The sequence below is a fragment of the Paramormyrops kingsleyae genome, chromosome 5 (assembly GCF_048594095.1).
Source record: "Paramormyrops kingsleyae isolate MSU_618 chromosome 5, PKINGS_0.4, whole genome shotgun sequence".
In the NCBI taxonomy this organism is placed as follows: domain Eukaryota; kingdom Metazoa; phylum Chordata; class Actinopteri; order Osteoglossiformes; family Mormyridae; genus Paramormyrops; species Paramormyrops kingsleyae.
The window spans coordinates 21043720-21061642 of NC_132801.1; the positions used below are offsets into that span (position 1 = coordinate 21043720).

The 17923-nt window shown below is 41.3% G+C and overlaps 1 protein-coding gene across 4 annotated transcripts in view; it reads left to right on the plus strand.

Annotated features, from left to right (window-relative positions):
* The first annotated feature begins 9876 nt into the window (after positions 1-9876).
* The window catches only part of LOC111842506 (unconventional myosin-X-like), a 43806-nt gene continuing 35759 nt past the window's right edge, over positions 9877-17923 (plus strand). Inside the window, exons 1-2 of one of the 4 annotated variants that reach the window (XM_023809156.2) lie at positions 9877-10017; positions 14426-14481. In XM_023809156.2, the coding sequence (XP_023664924.2) occupies positions 9892-10017; positions 14426-14481 (182 nt within the window). In that variant the 5' untranslated portion in view covers positions 9877-9891. Of the gene's footprint in view, positions 10018-14400; positions 14482-17923 lie in introns of all 4 variants that reach the window. The other 3 variants (XM_023809158.2, XM_023809157.2, XM_023809159.2) reach the window with 3 other exon arrangements.

Here is a 17923-nt window from a genome sequence, read left to right on the forward strand (position 1 = left end):
AGCCTGCCACGCCCACCAGCTGCAGGTCTTCTGTCAATTCTATAGAAACATATATGTAATGTAGAATACTGCAGTAAATATAGATCTGCTAATGCAAGAGCTGTGGTCTTTATTTGAACCACAGCAAGTGAATGGTACATATTGTCCCTCTTGAATATTCGAATAATTGATGCAACACATGACCGGGAAATATTAGGCCGCACCCTTTGACCACCCTCACATAAGGAGAGCCCATGATTAATGATATGGTCAATGACAGTGACTCTAATTTCATGGCTGACCACTGTTCTTGGTTGTCTCTGACGTTGCCCACCATTTCCTCCTCCACACCTACGTCCACATCCTCTCCGGCCTTGTTCAATTGTGTGTTAAAAACTACACCTCATTCTTACTACTTTTATACCCTATTAGCAACTTGTGAGTGATTGAGAGTTAGATTTGCAGCAAGTAGTGCAACCAATTGCAAGTTAGGCCCAGTTTCGTTATTGCTTTGGGTTTGAGATTTAGCAGCTGCCACTATTTTGGAGTTACAGTAATTGCTTAATCAGACACTCTGATGTGATTTTGGTGTTACCAAATGATCACTGTGACTAGTGTTTTGCAAAAATCCTTTAGCAATGAAAAGTGATGTGCAAGCAATGATAACATGGTTTCTGTTATGCAACAAAGTTTGCTGATTTGCTTATATTTATTTGGCAATGACAACTTGGACTACTGTTGTAGTTAAACACCTGAGAAAAACTGTGATATGCATCCTGGGTGATCCGATCACAAGGTGACGCATTAAGGACACATTTGGTTGGTTCCCCATCCTGGGTGGTTCCCTGCCTCATGCCTATAGGCCATAGGACCTCCTGGGACCCTGAAGAGGACAAGCAGTTTCAGGAAAAGGATGGACCTATGTTATTATGAAGTATAATATGTTCTATGGAATTATTTTAAAAAATAAAAACATATTAATTATTGAAATATTTATTTTATAGATATATTTATTCATTTTGTTTTGAGTATTATGGTGTTCCATATAAACATCTTAGACAGTTTGGTTTAAGCATATTCTGCATACAGAAGTGATTAACTTGTTTATGTAAATAAGTTGCTGGAAAGTGAGATTACAAACGGTGGGTCGAGACGCATGCAGAGACACAATGAGAACAGAATGGTTGGGGATGAGTTACTGCTTCAAGCAGAGGGTTTTAAGTATCTCGGGGTCTTGTTCATGAATGAGAGAGGAAGGGAGCGGGAGATTGACAGGCAGATCGGTGCGGTGTCAGCAGTAATGGGGACGTTGTATCGTTCTGTTGTGGTGAAGAGGGAGCTGAGCTGGAAGGCAAAGCTTTCGATTTACCAGTCGATCTACATTCCTGCCTTCACCTGTGGTTATGAGCTTTGGGTGACCAAAAAAATTAGATTGCTGATACAAGTGGAAGAAATTATTTCCTTCACATGGTGTCTGGGCTCAGCCTTAGAGATAGGATGAGGAGCTTGGACATTCAAGAGGAGCTCAAAGTAGAGCCGCTGCTCCTCCACATTGAAAGGAGCCAGTTAAGGTGATTTGGGCATCTATCTAGGATGCCTCCGGGATGCCTCCCTGGGGAGGTATTTCTGACATGTCGAATCGGGAGGACATGCTGGAGAGATTACATCTCTTGGCTGGCTTGAGAACACCTTGGTGTCCCCCTGGGGGAGCAGGAGGAGGTGGCTGGGGAGAGGGAGGCCTGGGTATCCCTGCTTAGACTGTTGCCTCCACAACCCAGCCGGATAAGCAGTGGAGAATGAAGTGAATGAAATGAAAAATGAAATGGTGTTCATCATGGACAAACTGTGCTTAGCACAGAAGTCCAATAACAGAGCACCACTTGGGCTCTGATTGGGCAGGCCGTTCCTTCCAATCACACACCTCCAGGTTTCATTACTCACGTGAGCATTAAAGTCTCCCAGTAGAACAATGCAGTCCCCAGATGGGGTGCAGGAATGCACCCCACCCAAAGTCTCTAAGAAGGCCAAATACTCTGAACTGGTGTTCTGCATATAAGCACAGACAACAATCAGAGCCCGGTCCCCCAACTCAAAGTCAAAGGGAGGCAACCCTCTCATTCACCGGGGTGGACTCCAACATACTGGTGCCAAAGCAGGGGTCTAGGTTATTTTATTTTATAATTCATTTAACTTTATTCCTGTTATTCCACATTGGTGTATGCTTGTTGTTTTGAAATGTGCTCTATAAATACATTTTATTTACTTATTTGCTAACTCTTTCGGACTTTGCCCAGGCAGATCTAATCCCAGACATTTGCCAGTGAGATCCCCCTCCCAGGGCTGCGAGCTCCCCCTCCCAGGGCTCCCCTCCAGGGAGGGGCCCCACTGTCCCTAATATGGGCAAAATTACTTGATGCCTAATTTTGTTCTTCATAGGGGTCTTTTGAAAAACACTTTTTCTGGCTGCTCATCTAGGACCAAGTTGCTTTGGGGAACCCTACTAGGGACAATTGCCCCCAAAAACATAGCTCCTATGATCACAGAGGCACAGAAACCCCCCCCCCCCCAACACCACCACAACCACAATAAGGTGGTGATTCATGGAGAGATTTTCAGAAACCATGTTAACAGAATTTCTGCCCAAGTTTAAAAGTCTGAGAATATTATTTATTTTTGTTTTAATATGAGTCAGTTTTATGTGTCCCTTTCTCATGCACACTTTATTGTAGAGAAAATGTTGGATAATTGTATATTTTCAGTTTTTATCTGATCCCTAGCTGTCCAAACCATTAGCAAGACATGAGAAATTCCATAATATTTGGGACTAGACAGTGGGACACAGGTATTCCACATGAAGCTCTTGTAATACAACATACAGCGCTGGCCTCCCAGCCCATATGAACTGCATTATAATTAACACATGACTAATGTGTTTAAACAATGTCTTCTTCTGTGACTCATTGAGGACTCACAGTAGAATCAACAGGAGTTGCAGCATGGAAAGCTGGAGCTATTATTAGAGCTGGGGATGCTCTATAACAAGATGGCTGTTAATGACCAGTCTGCCCCCCCAGTGTCTTGTACAGACCAGCTGGTCTGCTGAACAACTGGTCTTTCAGAGACAGATGAATCCACAACAACATTCTCAAAACTTAATATGGAAAACCGCTGTTCTGATTTACTACAGTTACCCAGCCAGCTCATTTTAATCTCCCTATAGCATTACTTTATTCACATTAAGAATAAATTCACACTAGATTATTCACATTAATTCACACTAGAATTCTTATATATACAATGTGTGTACCTTTATTTTTTCTTGCCCTGTGCTGTTTACCTTTTGTCATCTGTTTACACTATTGGATGTCTGATGTTGCCGCTGTTTTCCCATTAATTTCCCCTCAGGGGATATATTTACTGTACATTTTTTTTACTTAACAGATGCCTTTATCCACACATTTTTTGAGAACGTAGGTTCAGGCAAAAGGTTGAGGATCCTGCTCAAGGGTCCAATGGCGAAATCCCGATCATGGGATTTGAATGGGTAGCCCTCCAATCATAATTACAGTGTCTTACTCCAATGATCTGTATGCCATCCTATTGTTCAGTCCAGTCAGTCAATCTGTCTGTCTATCATTTGTTGTACATACGTGTAAGCTAATGCTCTTCACCTAATGTTTCATGAACTTAAACGAACAATCAGCCAAATATTTCCTGGCCTGTGATACTGACCCCCTGGGATTCCTACTACTGACAGAAAATGGCACTCAACCTTGTGCCTAAAAGGAGCAGATGGCAGAGACAGACTAACAAGTCCAACAAAAAAACATTGCATCCTCTTATCAGAATGGGATCTGATGAATGCAGGCCCAGGCTGATTGTACAAAATCATTTATTCAGCTCCTGTGTTTTGTTCTCCTGCCTCCCGTGTAAGTTTGTGTCCTGTCACTTTCTGAGGTCCTCCCAAATGATCCAGTGGCTCACGTTTCACGGGATAAAAGTCTGATCATATTTCATCAACATTATTCAACATTACTTTGATCATTGCATTTGCAGGCCTCATGAAACTGGTATGATTACACCCATATGATTAAAATGCTACCGCCACTGCCCTGCATTTCTTTTGGACTTTACTATTCAGGCACCCTGTCTCTTTATGGATCCTGTTATCCAGAGCCCATCCCAGGAAATGCAGTGCACATTGTGGACGACACACTACACCACACCAGACAACATACAGTTACATACACCAAGGGTAGTTCAGCATCTGAGACTTAGGAACCAGAACAAGAACCATGTTTAGGCAGAAAGAACAGAAAAACTCCTCACACAAAGAGTTGAAGCTGCATTACTACTCTGATTATGAGCAGCCACCCTAACTGCTGCTGAGAAACGGCAGATATGTTTCCCTTCGCTACTACTGAACAACGGCACCCACAGCCCACTCTGCTGGCCGAAGTCCAATACACACAGAACGAGGTCTCCACCCTCAGCAACACTGCAGCTACTTGCCTTTTGTCTGTCTGCCACCAAATACATGCAGAGTCATCATGAACAGCAATGCGATAACACCCATGTGACAGGACCATGCCAAGCAATGCGACTTCTACCAGCATTGCAGCTAACGTGAAAAAAACATTTCCACAACAATGCAGGGCTTGTGTGAGAACATTGCGCATTTACCACGGGTATCTGCAATCATTCTGCCTACCGGTGGCGGAGAGAACGTCCTTGAAACTAAATGACTGTGAGGCTGTTTTAGAACAAGCAACATCAGGATATTCACTTGGCTGTACTGAGGATAGGGTTGGGCAACATAAATAGTGTATCGACTTAGCATCATATAAAATTTTTATGATAAGAAAATAAGAAACTTCGATAAACTGTAGGTAAAGAACATTGCTTGATAGCACATATGAGCTCACAGAAATCACATCACAGAAAAAAATGCATTTCCAACCAACCAATGGACATCCTACACCCAACAAACTCACAGAGAGGTTGATTGAATTAGCAGAACTCGCCACATGCTACTTGTTTTGGTAATATCATGGAAGAGATTAGGGCTCCCTCAGATGAAACGTCAAGTGCAGGGGAAGAAACAGACTGGTACTGTGTACTGTAAACTCCGAAAACTTGTGCCAACTAAAACTGGAAATACGTTTTTCACCACTTGAAGCATTTCCATGTAGTAGTACATACGGAATGCAAGTGCTTACAGTCACAAACACCAGCAATTAGATTTCAATCTGAAGAGATACATTACAAATATACTGTATTGGTTAAAAATTGGACACAGCATTTTACTTTTCACTGAGAGACGGGTGACAGCTCTACCAGCAAAGTCAAACCTGTCCCCAGGAACGAGCAGCAAGGCAGTAAGAGAAAAAAAAAGTTTCACCCTATGACAAAAATGTTCATTTTTGTACAGTTAATTTATTACAATTATATTTCAGTTTGTAGACCATTCGATTTGTTGCCTTTGTTATCTGTTTATGGCAAATTTTAGGGGAATTTTTAGCAAATGGAGCCTTGAAGTAAAGAGATAATGACTTGAATTATATGGCGATCATTATCAATATCAATTGATATGAAATCTTTATAAAATATTTTACTATGTTACCCAGCCCTAATTGAGGGTGTTTTAATAAGTGACTCACTGCCCCCTAACTCAGTGAAGCCACATTGTTGCACAGCAATTTAAATTCCAAAAAATGCAGAAAAAAGAGTCTCTGCTTCCAAATGCCAGCAGAAAGGAACACAGAACTTCAACAGAAAGAGCAGCATGCAGGACCGAGCTGGTGGAACCTGCCCCAAACCATGGACCAGTCACTTTCTAGGGCTGATGCTCACACAGGCTTTGATTATATGTTTGCACCTGAGTGAATTATTTGCCTAATTAAGCAAATCAAGTAATCAGAGAGCCATCAAACCTGCAGGCACTGCAGGCTCCCAGAAGCAGACTGTAGCAACCTTTTTGTTCAAGCCCAGCAGAATTACTGAATCGCTCTTTTGTCTTTTAAGCAGACCCGTTTCCCATGCTTTCATCTGATTTGCTCATTTTGCATCCGTAATAAACTTTCTTTCTTTTTTTTTCTCGTATTCTTGCCCTGGGAGTTCATTTACTGCACCTAAGGCGGGTCTGCGGATATAGGTACACACTCTAATTGAACACATAAAGAAGCAGACAGATATGTTGGGAGTTGTTTTAAATCTGAACCAAGAATTCTTTTGGACTATATACCATAACCCATAGCCCAAAGTTGTTAGTACTGTTGTTCCACGACTCTGGGACCTGGATTCGCTTGTGTGTGGAGTTTGTATGCTCTTCTCGGGGGACTCCAGTTTCCCCTCACAGTCGAAAAACATACTAAGGTGAATTGAAGTTACCAAATTGTCCATAGGTGTGAATGTGTGTCTGTCCCCTGCGATGGGTTGGCGCCTCATCCTGGGTTGTTCCCTGCCTTGTGACCATAGTTTCTGGGATAGGTCCTGGACTCCCACAACCCTGCATAGGACTAACGGGTACAGAAAATGGATGGACGTACCATATATTTTCCCAAAAAACATTTAAAAGGATGAAAATAATAATCCCCTGCATTCCCAACCAGGATAAGTTGGAAGATGCATGTACAGAAATTGAAATCACTGTTGCATCCAGCCTCTCGTCTGTTTTTCTGAGTTAGAGTGTTGCCTTGATATGATGAGACAATCATTGAAAACTTCCTTGAAAGTATTACTTGAATTGTTTTAGACCCCCTCGTCTTATTTGATCAAATATTGGATGCAACCATGAGTTTGGTTCATCGTTCCATGACTCATGTTATGTAATTCTGAACATGTACCCAGAGGATTCTTGTGCAGCAATGCATTGCTGTGTAAACTATGCATACAGACACACTCCCGTCCCACTCTGAGCCATTCATTCCATATCCTGGTACCCTTTTCCCAGCTAACAATTTTTTCTCCAAATGTTCTACATAAATCAGCAAACTCCATATTCAGCCCAGTGCCCCGGATAAATGTTTCCTCCGTTTTCTGGGTGGTTGTGGGCGTGAAGGGTGCTTATGGGCTGCATCACTGAATCTGTGGCCTGTACTATGAAGCGGGGTTACTGCCTTATTGGGGTAACTTGTCAGATTTAAGGTAGTCTGGGCAAAATGTAAGTGAACAAATATGAAGTCAATTTAAACTGTGGTACCTTAAATCCGACAAGTTACCCCGATATGCCAGTAACCCCGCTTCATAGTACAGGCCACTGGGCAATCTCATAAAACACAGAAATGTACCATGGGAGAAAACAAAAAGAATCAATATCCTTCACTGGGGACTTGGTGAAAAGCTCCCAGCTCACAAAAGAATGCTATGCTTTTTGCTGTTATCACAAAATGACTTTGAAAAAAGTACTAAAATCAGCAGATAATACTGATATGAGGAACACACTCACTTCATAACAAAGACAGTCACTCTAAGCCTGGATGTTGTCATTGCCATTATCTGTGGTGTCTCAGCTCAACAATAGATGACCACATACTGTATGATATATAGAAGGGAGTCAAAATTCAAACCGCCAGTCCTTTAGATAGTAGGGCTGCAGCCAAATCCACCCATTTTCTGTAACCACTTGTCCTATTCAGGGTCGTTGGTGGTGTGGAGTCTATCCTGGAGAGTACAGGGAAGGCATGGAAAAACCCAGGATGGGGCATGAACCCATTGCAAGGCACACAATGGGAGCTCCATTGTTTTTGGACTGTGGGGAGAAACTGGAGGACTCAGAGGAACCCCCTTGACAACACAGGGAGAACATGCAAATTCCACATACATGTAGGCCAGGGTGAAACTTGAACCCAGGTCCCAGAGGTGTAAAGCAACAGTGTTAACCACTGCACCACCCCACAGCCCAATCCGACTATGGTATTCAGCAAAACACAAATAGTGTGTTTTCAGACTATTTATTTCATACAAATATTTTACAAATTATTGGTTTTTGGGAAGTAAAAAAAAAAAAAGTGGCTATTTATGCTCTGATCGGAAAACGAAAGCAGAGTGGAAGGAAGAGAGTGCAGACCGAAACAGAGTAGTGCAGTCTTATTAAAATATTGGCAAATCTTAGTACATTGCTGTGCAAAGAAAAAAAAAATACCTTAATTTTTTTTAGGTTGTATTTTGGATGAGTTTAAAAATCACATCATATAGCAGTACAATAACAAGGCTGTATGTTTCAGTTTATAATAGTATTGATAATTATATACATCTACATGTTGATTAACGTTATTCTGCACAACAGCAAAAGGTTCATGAAGTGTTGTCCACTAGATTACAGGTACACTATTGTAACCCAAACATACACTCAGTGACAAAAAAAGTTAAGCACACTTCCGTACCAATCGCATGCGTTGGGGGTCAACAAACGATCATAGATAACCTAGTGACCAGCCAGAGTAGGACCTGTGCCGCTGATCAGGGCTGGAGAAGTCGGACAAGGAACATGAGAGACAGAACAAATCTTACGTTACAATAAATCGACACCAGACACTTATGAAAGACCGTGCCTTCCTGAATCTAACCGGTAACTTGAAAGACATCTGCCATATAGTTCTTTATTAATGCTCAAAAAGCTTTTATACAATATTTAATATTCACCATTTACAATTACTATAGTTTTACATTTCGGTTCCTATCAATTCCAATAGTTAACCCCGTAGGAAACGACAGGGCATCATGTTGAACTGGCCAATTTTTTGCCTATTTGGAATGGTTACTTTATAACTTCAAAATTTAAAAGTCAGAGACACATGCCTGATACCTAAAAATGCAATTTCACAGGAGAAATCATAATGACAAGAACTTGTTTTACTATTGCTTACATCTTACTTTTTAGCATATATTTTAATTAACTGGAGAATTCTATTCAATACGATTTTTCCTTAAAGTGTCACTACAGTCGCGAGAATGTGCTTTAATAATGTTATATATTTTTCTTTATGATAATTTAATTTCTTTCCTGATAAAAATGTAGACCTGTTCAGCCACCCAAAACCCGCCCGAAAGTCACTCAGTGGATTGATATCGTTGTTTTACTTCTTTTGAAACTGGAATTTCCACTACAGGATTTTTATGCAATAGTCTACTTCTATTAACTATCACTTCCAAGAAACGAAATAGTTAACGCACGTCGTAAAGTATGTTGTCTCTTCGCTAAACAGAAATGTCTCCCCACTCCTAGAAAATCCACCGTTTTCTCAATTAATTTCAAGTGAATACAGAAGTGCTGTAGAAGCGCACCGAAAGCAGCCAGTAGAGGGGGTTCGATGCCGGGCTCGAAGCGATCGGCTGGCTTGTTGCGCCTCTCGGCGTCACAGGACGGCCCTCCCAGAAAGCTGTCACGCACGGCCAGGGCGAGCTCTTCCGAGCCGTGTGTCCCGGGCGGCGTGCAGTCGGGGGTCTTGTGCTGATAGTGTGTGAGGTTGCTACTCCCTCACGGAAAGCTGGACTAGGAATCATCGCTGGAAAAGTACGGCTGGATTAATTTCGGGGCGCATCTAAGGTCGCCCGGCCGAAGACTTTAACAACTTATTGATCCGCAAAATCAGCGCTGGGAAATTGAGGAGAGCTGAAAGGCTCCTGCTGCACGGGAAACGGATCGAGCGATACTTTGGTCGCATGTCTGCCAACTAGGACGCGTCTGATGCGGAGTTAATGCAATTAAATATCTGCGACATGTTTCGCATCAGTTTCAGGGTTTAGGGGTCCCTTAAGCATATCTTGGATACCCAAAATGAGTTTCGAGTTAGACGGTGTTTCCGTCTGAGTTTCGGTACGGATTGTCCTAAAAGCGCAGGGCAGAGGTATCGGCGGATGCTGTCTGTACGGCGGGGGGGTTGTCAGAGACACCGACCCATCTCTGTTTGAATGTCTTTGCAAGGATATAGCTTACTGTGCTGCAGGTTCAGTTTTCATGGGAGAGACTATGGGGAAAAAGAGGAGGAAGAATCACTTGAATTGCGAACCAAGGACGACTCTGCATGCAATGGCCGGGTATGTTCCCAGATTTGATATTATACCGACTTTAGTTTTTAAAAGAATTTTTAGCATTGTCAGTTACATATATTTACTTTGTTTGGGTCAAACTGTGTGCCCCTGTGATTATACAATACATACTTCAAATCGCAACTACTTGTTACATGTTATGCATTTGTATACGTTTAGAACACAAAGCTGCCGTATTATCGATGATTTATTTTCGTGCCGGTGCCTTTCAGCATTACAAGGCGCTTAAGTCACGCGGAGAATAGTTATTGTTTGACATGCATTTTAAAATCCCACAAAAAGTCGGAAACAATTGAACATATCTTACTGTTTAATGTGGAACAGGTTTGACGGATTTATTCCACGTTTGTCGTTTTCGTATTTGCTTAATTCCACAAAACAGCGAGCGTAATACTGAAGTCTCTAAGTCAAACGTTAACAGCCTGACTGATGCAACCAGATACAAGAGAAAAGCTGAGATCATTTAGAGGCTCCAGCAAGATTTATCAGTACAATTGCCAGTTGGCTGCCTGCCCGAGTCCTGCTTGTGGATTACATGCTACAGGGGTATGTGCCTCATTAACTTTAAGTACGGTATGTGTATGATGAAATCCCTGCCCACGTTTTCTTACTTCTGGGGACCTTTAGTTCATTTTCCCCCAATGAATACCTGATAAATCAATACTTTCTGAGACCAGTGCCCCTGATTTCATTAATTAGTAGTGATGTGCCTGGGTCACTTTTAAGCTGGCAGAAGGTGGTTGTCGGGATGACTTTGAAAACATCAGATTCATATAATGAGAATGCAGATGGTCCCAGCTCTCCTTGCAGGGTTAATTCTTCTTCTCTGGATGCTAGGTTAAAAGGGGCTTTCGTGTATTCACTTGACCCACCGAGGCAAGTCAGTCAACCGGTATGTGCTTGGTTCGGCAACCTCCACAGGAATGGAAGTGGAGCGTTTTATTCTCTGTTAACACAAAATAAGAGTAAGGACTCATTTCAGTGGCTTTCTAGGGAAGTGGATTTCTGCTGTGGCCTGTGAAGGTCATGCTCGGTAAATTGATAACAATTGGTAGTGGAGTTTTGAAACTTTTGCAAAGCCCAGTTGTTTGTAGGACCCCATAAAAGTATCCTGAATTTTTATTTTTTTTAATTAATCCTTTGATTTAACAGGAAGCAGTACTATTATGCTCTATTTTAAATGTCCATCTTCAGTGGTAATGCAGTGGTCCAGTAAGCAATACCATAGCTGTATACTTACAGAGTTGGCATGTTTTCCCACATGCGTGGATTTTCTCCTGCAGTCCAGAAGCATGCATTTAGGCGAATTGATGTCTCTAAGCTTTTCTTATTCTACATGTTCTGTGGTGGACTGGTGTCTTACAAAGGGTGTGCCTTGTTCTGTCCGGGACAGGCACACTGTCATCCACTGTTGGATGAGCAGTATAGAAGATGGATGGATTTCCTTGCTCATGTGGCATGCTCCAGCATAAATGACTTTATTTGTCCAAATGTGTAAGTCCTTCCATTACATAAGCCAATTTTAGTACAAGCGAAAGCAGTACATTACTGTCAGTTACATTGCTTCCAGCTGTCTGATTGTTTAATAGTTTGACGGTGCAGAGGTGGCGAACAGCTCATTACCGCAGCCGATCGAAGAGGGCCCCCGGGTGGATGTGGGTATGTGCAACTCGCGTGGGGGAGTCTCAGGCGTGGCTCCAGATGTATGGGACAAGCTTGATGCCAAAGGAGCAGCATGACCCAGGCTTTCAAAATAACAATATAAACAAAACAGCTTGCAGGAATTACACTGTGCCCTGTGGTATTTCCCAAAAAAAACCCCTTACAGGCCTGGCACACAATGTCTGCACAGCAGCCTCATCTGGCTGCCTCTCCTCTCTACTCTCTCCTCTCACTGGCCCTCTTATCCTTGTCAGTGCTGTTAGGGAGACGAGAACCAGCTGTGTCAAATTCGCACAAGGCTGGTTGCAAGAGCTGCTGCTTTTTTTTGGCTGGGCTGTGGAGCAGACTTGGTCACATGCACTGCCACAAAAGCATATCATTATTTCTGTTCTTTAAAAAAAAAAAAAAAAAAAAAAACTGCAAGTTTTCTCAGCAGGATCTCAATACTGTGGTTTAAAAAAGCATGGATTACTGGATCAACGTCTTGTGAATCTGGGATTCATTGTGATGTCAAAGTACATTATTCCTAGCCTGCAGAATGGTGGTTTAGGTGTCAGCCAGATTTTTTTTCTCTATTCATCTTAAAAACTTATCTGCTTTTTTGACAGTGCTAATAGTGCTCAGGCATTTTCTTGTGGGTTAGCTGTTTGAAGTGGGATGTTAGCCATGGAAGACCTCCCTAATTCAGGTGACTCACTGCGACTTTGCTCCAGTGGAACCTCAAATCTCACTAGTCCAATTATAAAACTCAAAGGTACTTCTGTATATTTGGGGCAGAGGTAGGAAGCACTGTTACATGTTGGTGTTTTTTCTCCCTCAGTGTATTTATTTTGAGTATAAAGTCATGTCAGTCTCTCTGGACATTGTCATTCTCAGATGAGAGAGAGCGGTTGCGTTAGTTGGGAATGAAGGGAAGAAGCCTGTTCAGCTTTGGGATCTGCAAACTTGGGCTGTCCTTGTCGAAGCTGAGGTTCTGCTCGTGAAATGCTTAGTTCCAGTAACATGTAGTTGCTCTCCCTATAGATCATGTGCTGTCTCACTCCCATTTTGTTAACAAGTCAATCTGGCTATTTTGTGCTTTTCTTTTTCTACTCATTACCAAGGCTGACTGGATTACATTGCTGCACGAGGTTTTTTTTTTCCTTTGGAATCTTAAACTTACGTAGTGACTTCAGTTTTTAAAATGGGTCTCATAGCCGTAAGCCCAAAGACAACCTGGATAGCATTTCAGTTATACAAACCAAGGTCAAGCTTATGCAACCCTCTAGTCAAGCAGCATTTGTTGATGGTGGAAAAAGTGTAGAATAGTATTGTGCTGGCCTTAAAATATTTATCATATTTGTTGTTATAGAGAGACATGATCATTGATTTTTTTTTTTTCTTCTAAAAAATGACCACACTTTATAGTTATTGTGTTCTGGTGCAAAGACGTGGTTGAACTATTTTTGACCTAAAGTCTTCATGAATGTTCCCAACCTTGACATATCTGATAATATATATAATGTGTTTTATCATAGTTTTCCTGGAATCATTTAAATCCATGGTAATCAGTGTTCCATAAAACACAAATAAAAGCCTTAACACAACAAACTTCAGTGAGGTGATCATCAACAGTGTTATTAAATATAATTAATCATAAGCTTAAAAATCATGCCGTGTAACAGTTTGGCTAGATCAACTAATTTGTGATTATTTCATGGGAAGGAATGCTAACCACAAAGAGGACTTTGAATTCATAACCTTTTCACCCAAATTGGTTGGTCTGGAAAAAGAAGGCAGAGGCAGAACAAATGGCATCTCTGTTTGCCCATTTTTAAGCGTTTTGCATGTGGCCTTTTCCCCAGCAGTTGACCCCTTCACTATCTTGCGAACGCAAGTCAACCATTACAGAAAACAGACCTGCCCTACCATGCGAAAGCTAAAAAAATAAAAATAAAATGAGCAGCAAGAGGGAAACATACTCTGGTAAATTTGGTTCTGCTTTGATTACAACCATAGTTGACTTCATGCATTTCAATCTGTTCCAGTCTATTGTAAATATCTACGCAATGAAATAGTCAAATAGCAACCCCACAAACAGGAAAGGATATGTTATGCCGTTCTTTGCTGATTCTTCTTGAGATACTTCGTTTTTGTTTTGTCCCTCCTGACTGAGTGTCAAGCTATGTCCCTTCTAAAAAGAGTCAGGACAGAGGAATTAGATCACGGATAAGTTGATAAGTTTAAGAACTGACTTTACAGCACCCAACTGACAGTCACAGCTTGTCTGTCCTGCACCTATGAAACTGAATGCTGGCAACTGGAAAAAAAGCTTTTCTGCTTCAGTGACTGTTTTTCTGCAGCAGATGACAGATAAAACAGGATTTTGGTACATGACCAGGACCAAGTGACCAAGTTACATTAAAGCCTTGAGATGGGGGTCAGATAATTTTGAATTAGGCCTACAGTCAGGATAATATTTTTTTCAAATGTTAACTCTGCCAAAGTTTTTCTTACAATTAGTTCAGTGGGTCCTGTCATAAGCCACAGAAGACACTTGTTTGGTTACACCCCTGATTCTTGTAGCACACACGACTTGGCAAGTGCACAAAGTTTCCTGTTTAATTGCTTCCAAGGTACTTTTTCACTCAGATGTCTGGAAGACTGGATTTGTTTTTGAGAAGTCAAGCCAGTTGTTGTGGCTAATGTCTTTGTTGGTTGTTCTCACAGATGTTTTTGTCTCCCTGGATGTCAGGGCCCAACGGAGGTGGCAGTTTCTCAGCCTGTATCCACAGTCAATGGACTCATTAGGTGAGTTGTAGAGAACCTCTTTTCATTCCTGTGTTTACTACTATTTCATTTGCATTTATGATTCCAAGCAATGTGCCACAGCTCAGAAATGTCAGAGACTGGATAAAGAATACATTCTCCATTATACATTTCTCAAATGCTTCTTATTGTATCTGAAAAACACTAAACTAACTTCGGTCATTTTGGTTAGGCCGTCCAAAGAGTAAAGTGTTTTAATGGTATAAATCTGAGAATTTCGCAATGTTTCTCGTACATGAAGTAGCCATGGCATAAATGTGCTGTTTGGACAACCCATAAATGAGCGTCATATTAACTAGAAAATGACTCATGCAGGTGCACTTTATGGACCTTTGTTTAACGCGCTTAGGCTATTGATACTGTATTTCTTTTGTGTAGTTGTAGACGTACATGGAGAAGCTCAGGTTTATCTTAGGCCAAAATGTATCTACAGGCAGATTACTGTTAACTATGGTCGGTGGATATTGCTGCTACAGTCAGTACTATTAAGTTTCTTCTGCTTTCTCTTTTATCTGTGGATGTTTTATTGAAAGATAAGGATTGTGTAAAATAGCGAATAGCACTTCCGCTGTATTGTGCTATTTCATGCAACCTTTTTGAGTGATTGCCAAAAAAAGAATTGTATTTGCAGTCTCAATGGTACAATGGTATATTTAAAAATGAAGCATAAAAATGAGCCTGTCATTATTTTTATATATATATATATATATATATGTGTGTGTGTGTGTTTTTGTGTGTATATATATATATATATATATATATATATATATATATATATATATATATATATGTGTGTGTGTGTGTGTGTGTATATATATATATATATATATATATATATATATATATATATATATGTGTGTGTGTATGTATGTATGTTGTCCTTCGTTTATCGCGGTTAATCCGTTCCAGACTCTACCGCATTAAATGAATTTAGTAGGATTCTTTATTTCTTTATTATTCGGCTGCACCTGGCGTTGAAGGATTTGCGGGGGTGCTCGAACACATAGGCCTAAAGTCCATACGTACAGTAATTTTAATTGTAATACAGAGGTGTATAATTGACTCAGACAACCGATCGCGCGCTGTATCATTTTCAACGTTTTGATGAATAAATGTATTTGATAAAACCACAATAGAGTGAAGCCGCGAAAGTCGAAGCGTGAAATGGCGAGGGACGACTGTAATACATAGGAAATATGAACCAAAACTAACCTCACTGATAAAACCTTTGCGGTTTTATCAGTCACCATATGCAGTCAGTTTGCACATTTATTTAGTTATGATTCATTTAAGGTGGTTATTTTTAATATGAAGTAAAATGAACTTTACTTTAAGAGAAATTGTATGCCCCATTATTTTACCGCTGCTTTAAACAGTTATATTGACACACTGCTGAGAAATTAAACATTCTTATAGCAGTTGTAAAATAATGTAAAAACCCCTTCGTTATACCCTAAACCCTGAGATCAAAGCATCCTTTTGCTGCCCTCATTGAAGTATTTCTCTGTGTTGCCATGTTTTATTCTTTCCTATTCACAAAAAGGACTCTGTTTTTCATTAAAAGGAACTATTACATAACTGCTTTGTCTTTTTCCCAGATTTCTTCTTTTTCTACCTTTCATTGAAGTTCAGTTTGATATCAGTGCTGTCATGGCAGCACTTTGGTTGAATCTATGTTTCCTTTTCAGTTGACCACTTTCAGTAAAATTCGTAGCAGCCCACCGCCCTAACCCTCAGGATGTTCTGGGATGTATCTGTGAAGTTTGCCCTGCTACACACAAGCAGCCCCCCCCTCACCCAACCCTACCACAACCCACCGACAGTGATACCTGTTGACTCCGCCTGGCTAGCTGCCTGTTTGGAGCCAAAGCGATAAGCACAGTGTAGGAGAGGTGTTGTCATGGCAACAGGGTGACCTCCCATTTTGGACGGGCCACATTATCAGACCACTGGAGAGTCGTATCTCCTCACGCCTTAATACCCCACAAACCCACACCGCTCTTCATTTAAAAAGGTCCTAGGTGAGGGAGCGAGGGATTAAATGCAGTAATTCATGAAGAAGAACCGACAGATTGCATAACCGAACACCAGCCAAAAGGGAAACTCCAACAGGATGATGGGCTAGAGCCAGGAGGCAGTCTGTGTTCGGAGGGGTGATGCGAGGTCATGGCTTGGAGGTAGGGGGGGTGGTGGCCTCTGAGCCTGAGCAGTCAGTCGGTAAGTTAAGGGGCGTGAGCTGAAAGACATGAAGTGACTCAGTCCCATAAAGTCATCATTGAGAGGGAGTGGCTGAGACCAGCAATTACTAAGGGTGTGAGTCTCGTAACTATTCAGAGAGTGAGAGAAAGAAAACAAAGCACAGTGGTGGTGATTTACAACTCCAGAGGGATGTGTTAAATGGCGCAGGATTCGTCAACTTTGTTGTCAGAGTACCTTTCAGCCCGACCGATTGAAATGGTGCGTGAGGGAGGTATTAACCTTGTGGTCCAGTCCCAGTATCTGTTCCTCCTTTAATTGCAGCATTCTTGAAGCTGAGGAAATGCCTGCTGCCCATTATATGAGAAATATGATCTTCTTTGTTCCAGAAATACAGCTTAAAGGTGACATATATAGTATCTGGGGCCAGTTACCTTCTATCAGGTAGCCTCTTCAAGGGCAACGGGAAAAACATCTTCAGGTTCACGGCTATGTTTACTCAAGGAGACCTGTCAATTAAAAACAACTTTAATTGTCCAAATATATACAGCTGGCTACTGTGGCATTTCTTTAATGGAAAACGTTAGTTCCAGTGCTGTATTACATCTGGGAGAATAATGGTGCTGTTTTACAACGCTGTTTCCAAAAAAGTTGGGACATTATGTAAAATGTAAATAAAAACAGAATGCAATGATTTACAAATCATATAAACCCATATTTAATTGAAAATAGAACAAAGACTGAATATAAAATGTTGAAACTGAGGAATTTTATAGTTTTATGACAAACATACGCTCAATTTTGAATTTAATGCCAGCAACAGGTTTCAAAGAAGTTGGGACGGGGCATGTTTAGCACTGTGTTGCATCACCTCTTCTTTTAACAACACTCTGTAAACATTTGGGAACTGAGGAGACCAGTTGCTGGAGTTCTGGAAGTGAAATGCTGTCCCATTCATGCCTGATACAGGATTTCAGCTGCTCAGCAGTTCAGGGTCTCCTTTGTCATATTTTTTTTGTTTCATGATGCTCCCAGTGTTTTCAGTGAGTGACAGCTGTGGACTGCAGGCAGGCAAGTCTTGCACCCGGACTATTCTGTGGAGCCATGCCATTGTAATACGCGCAGAATACGGTTTTGCATCTTCTTGCTGAAATATACATGGCCTTCTCTGAAAAAACACATTGCGTGGGTGGCAGCATATGTTGCTCGAAAACCTGTATATACTGTT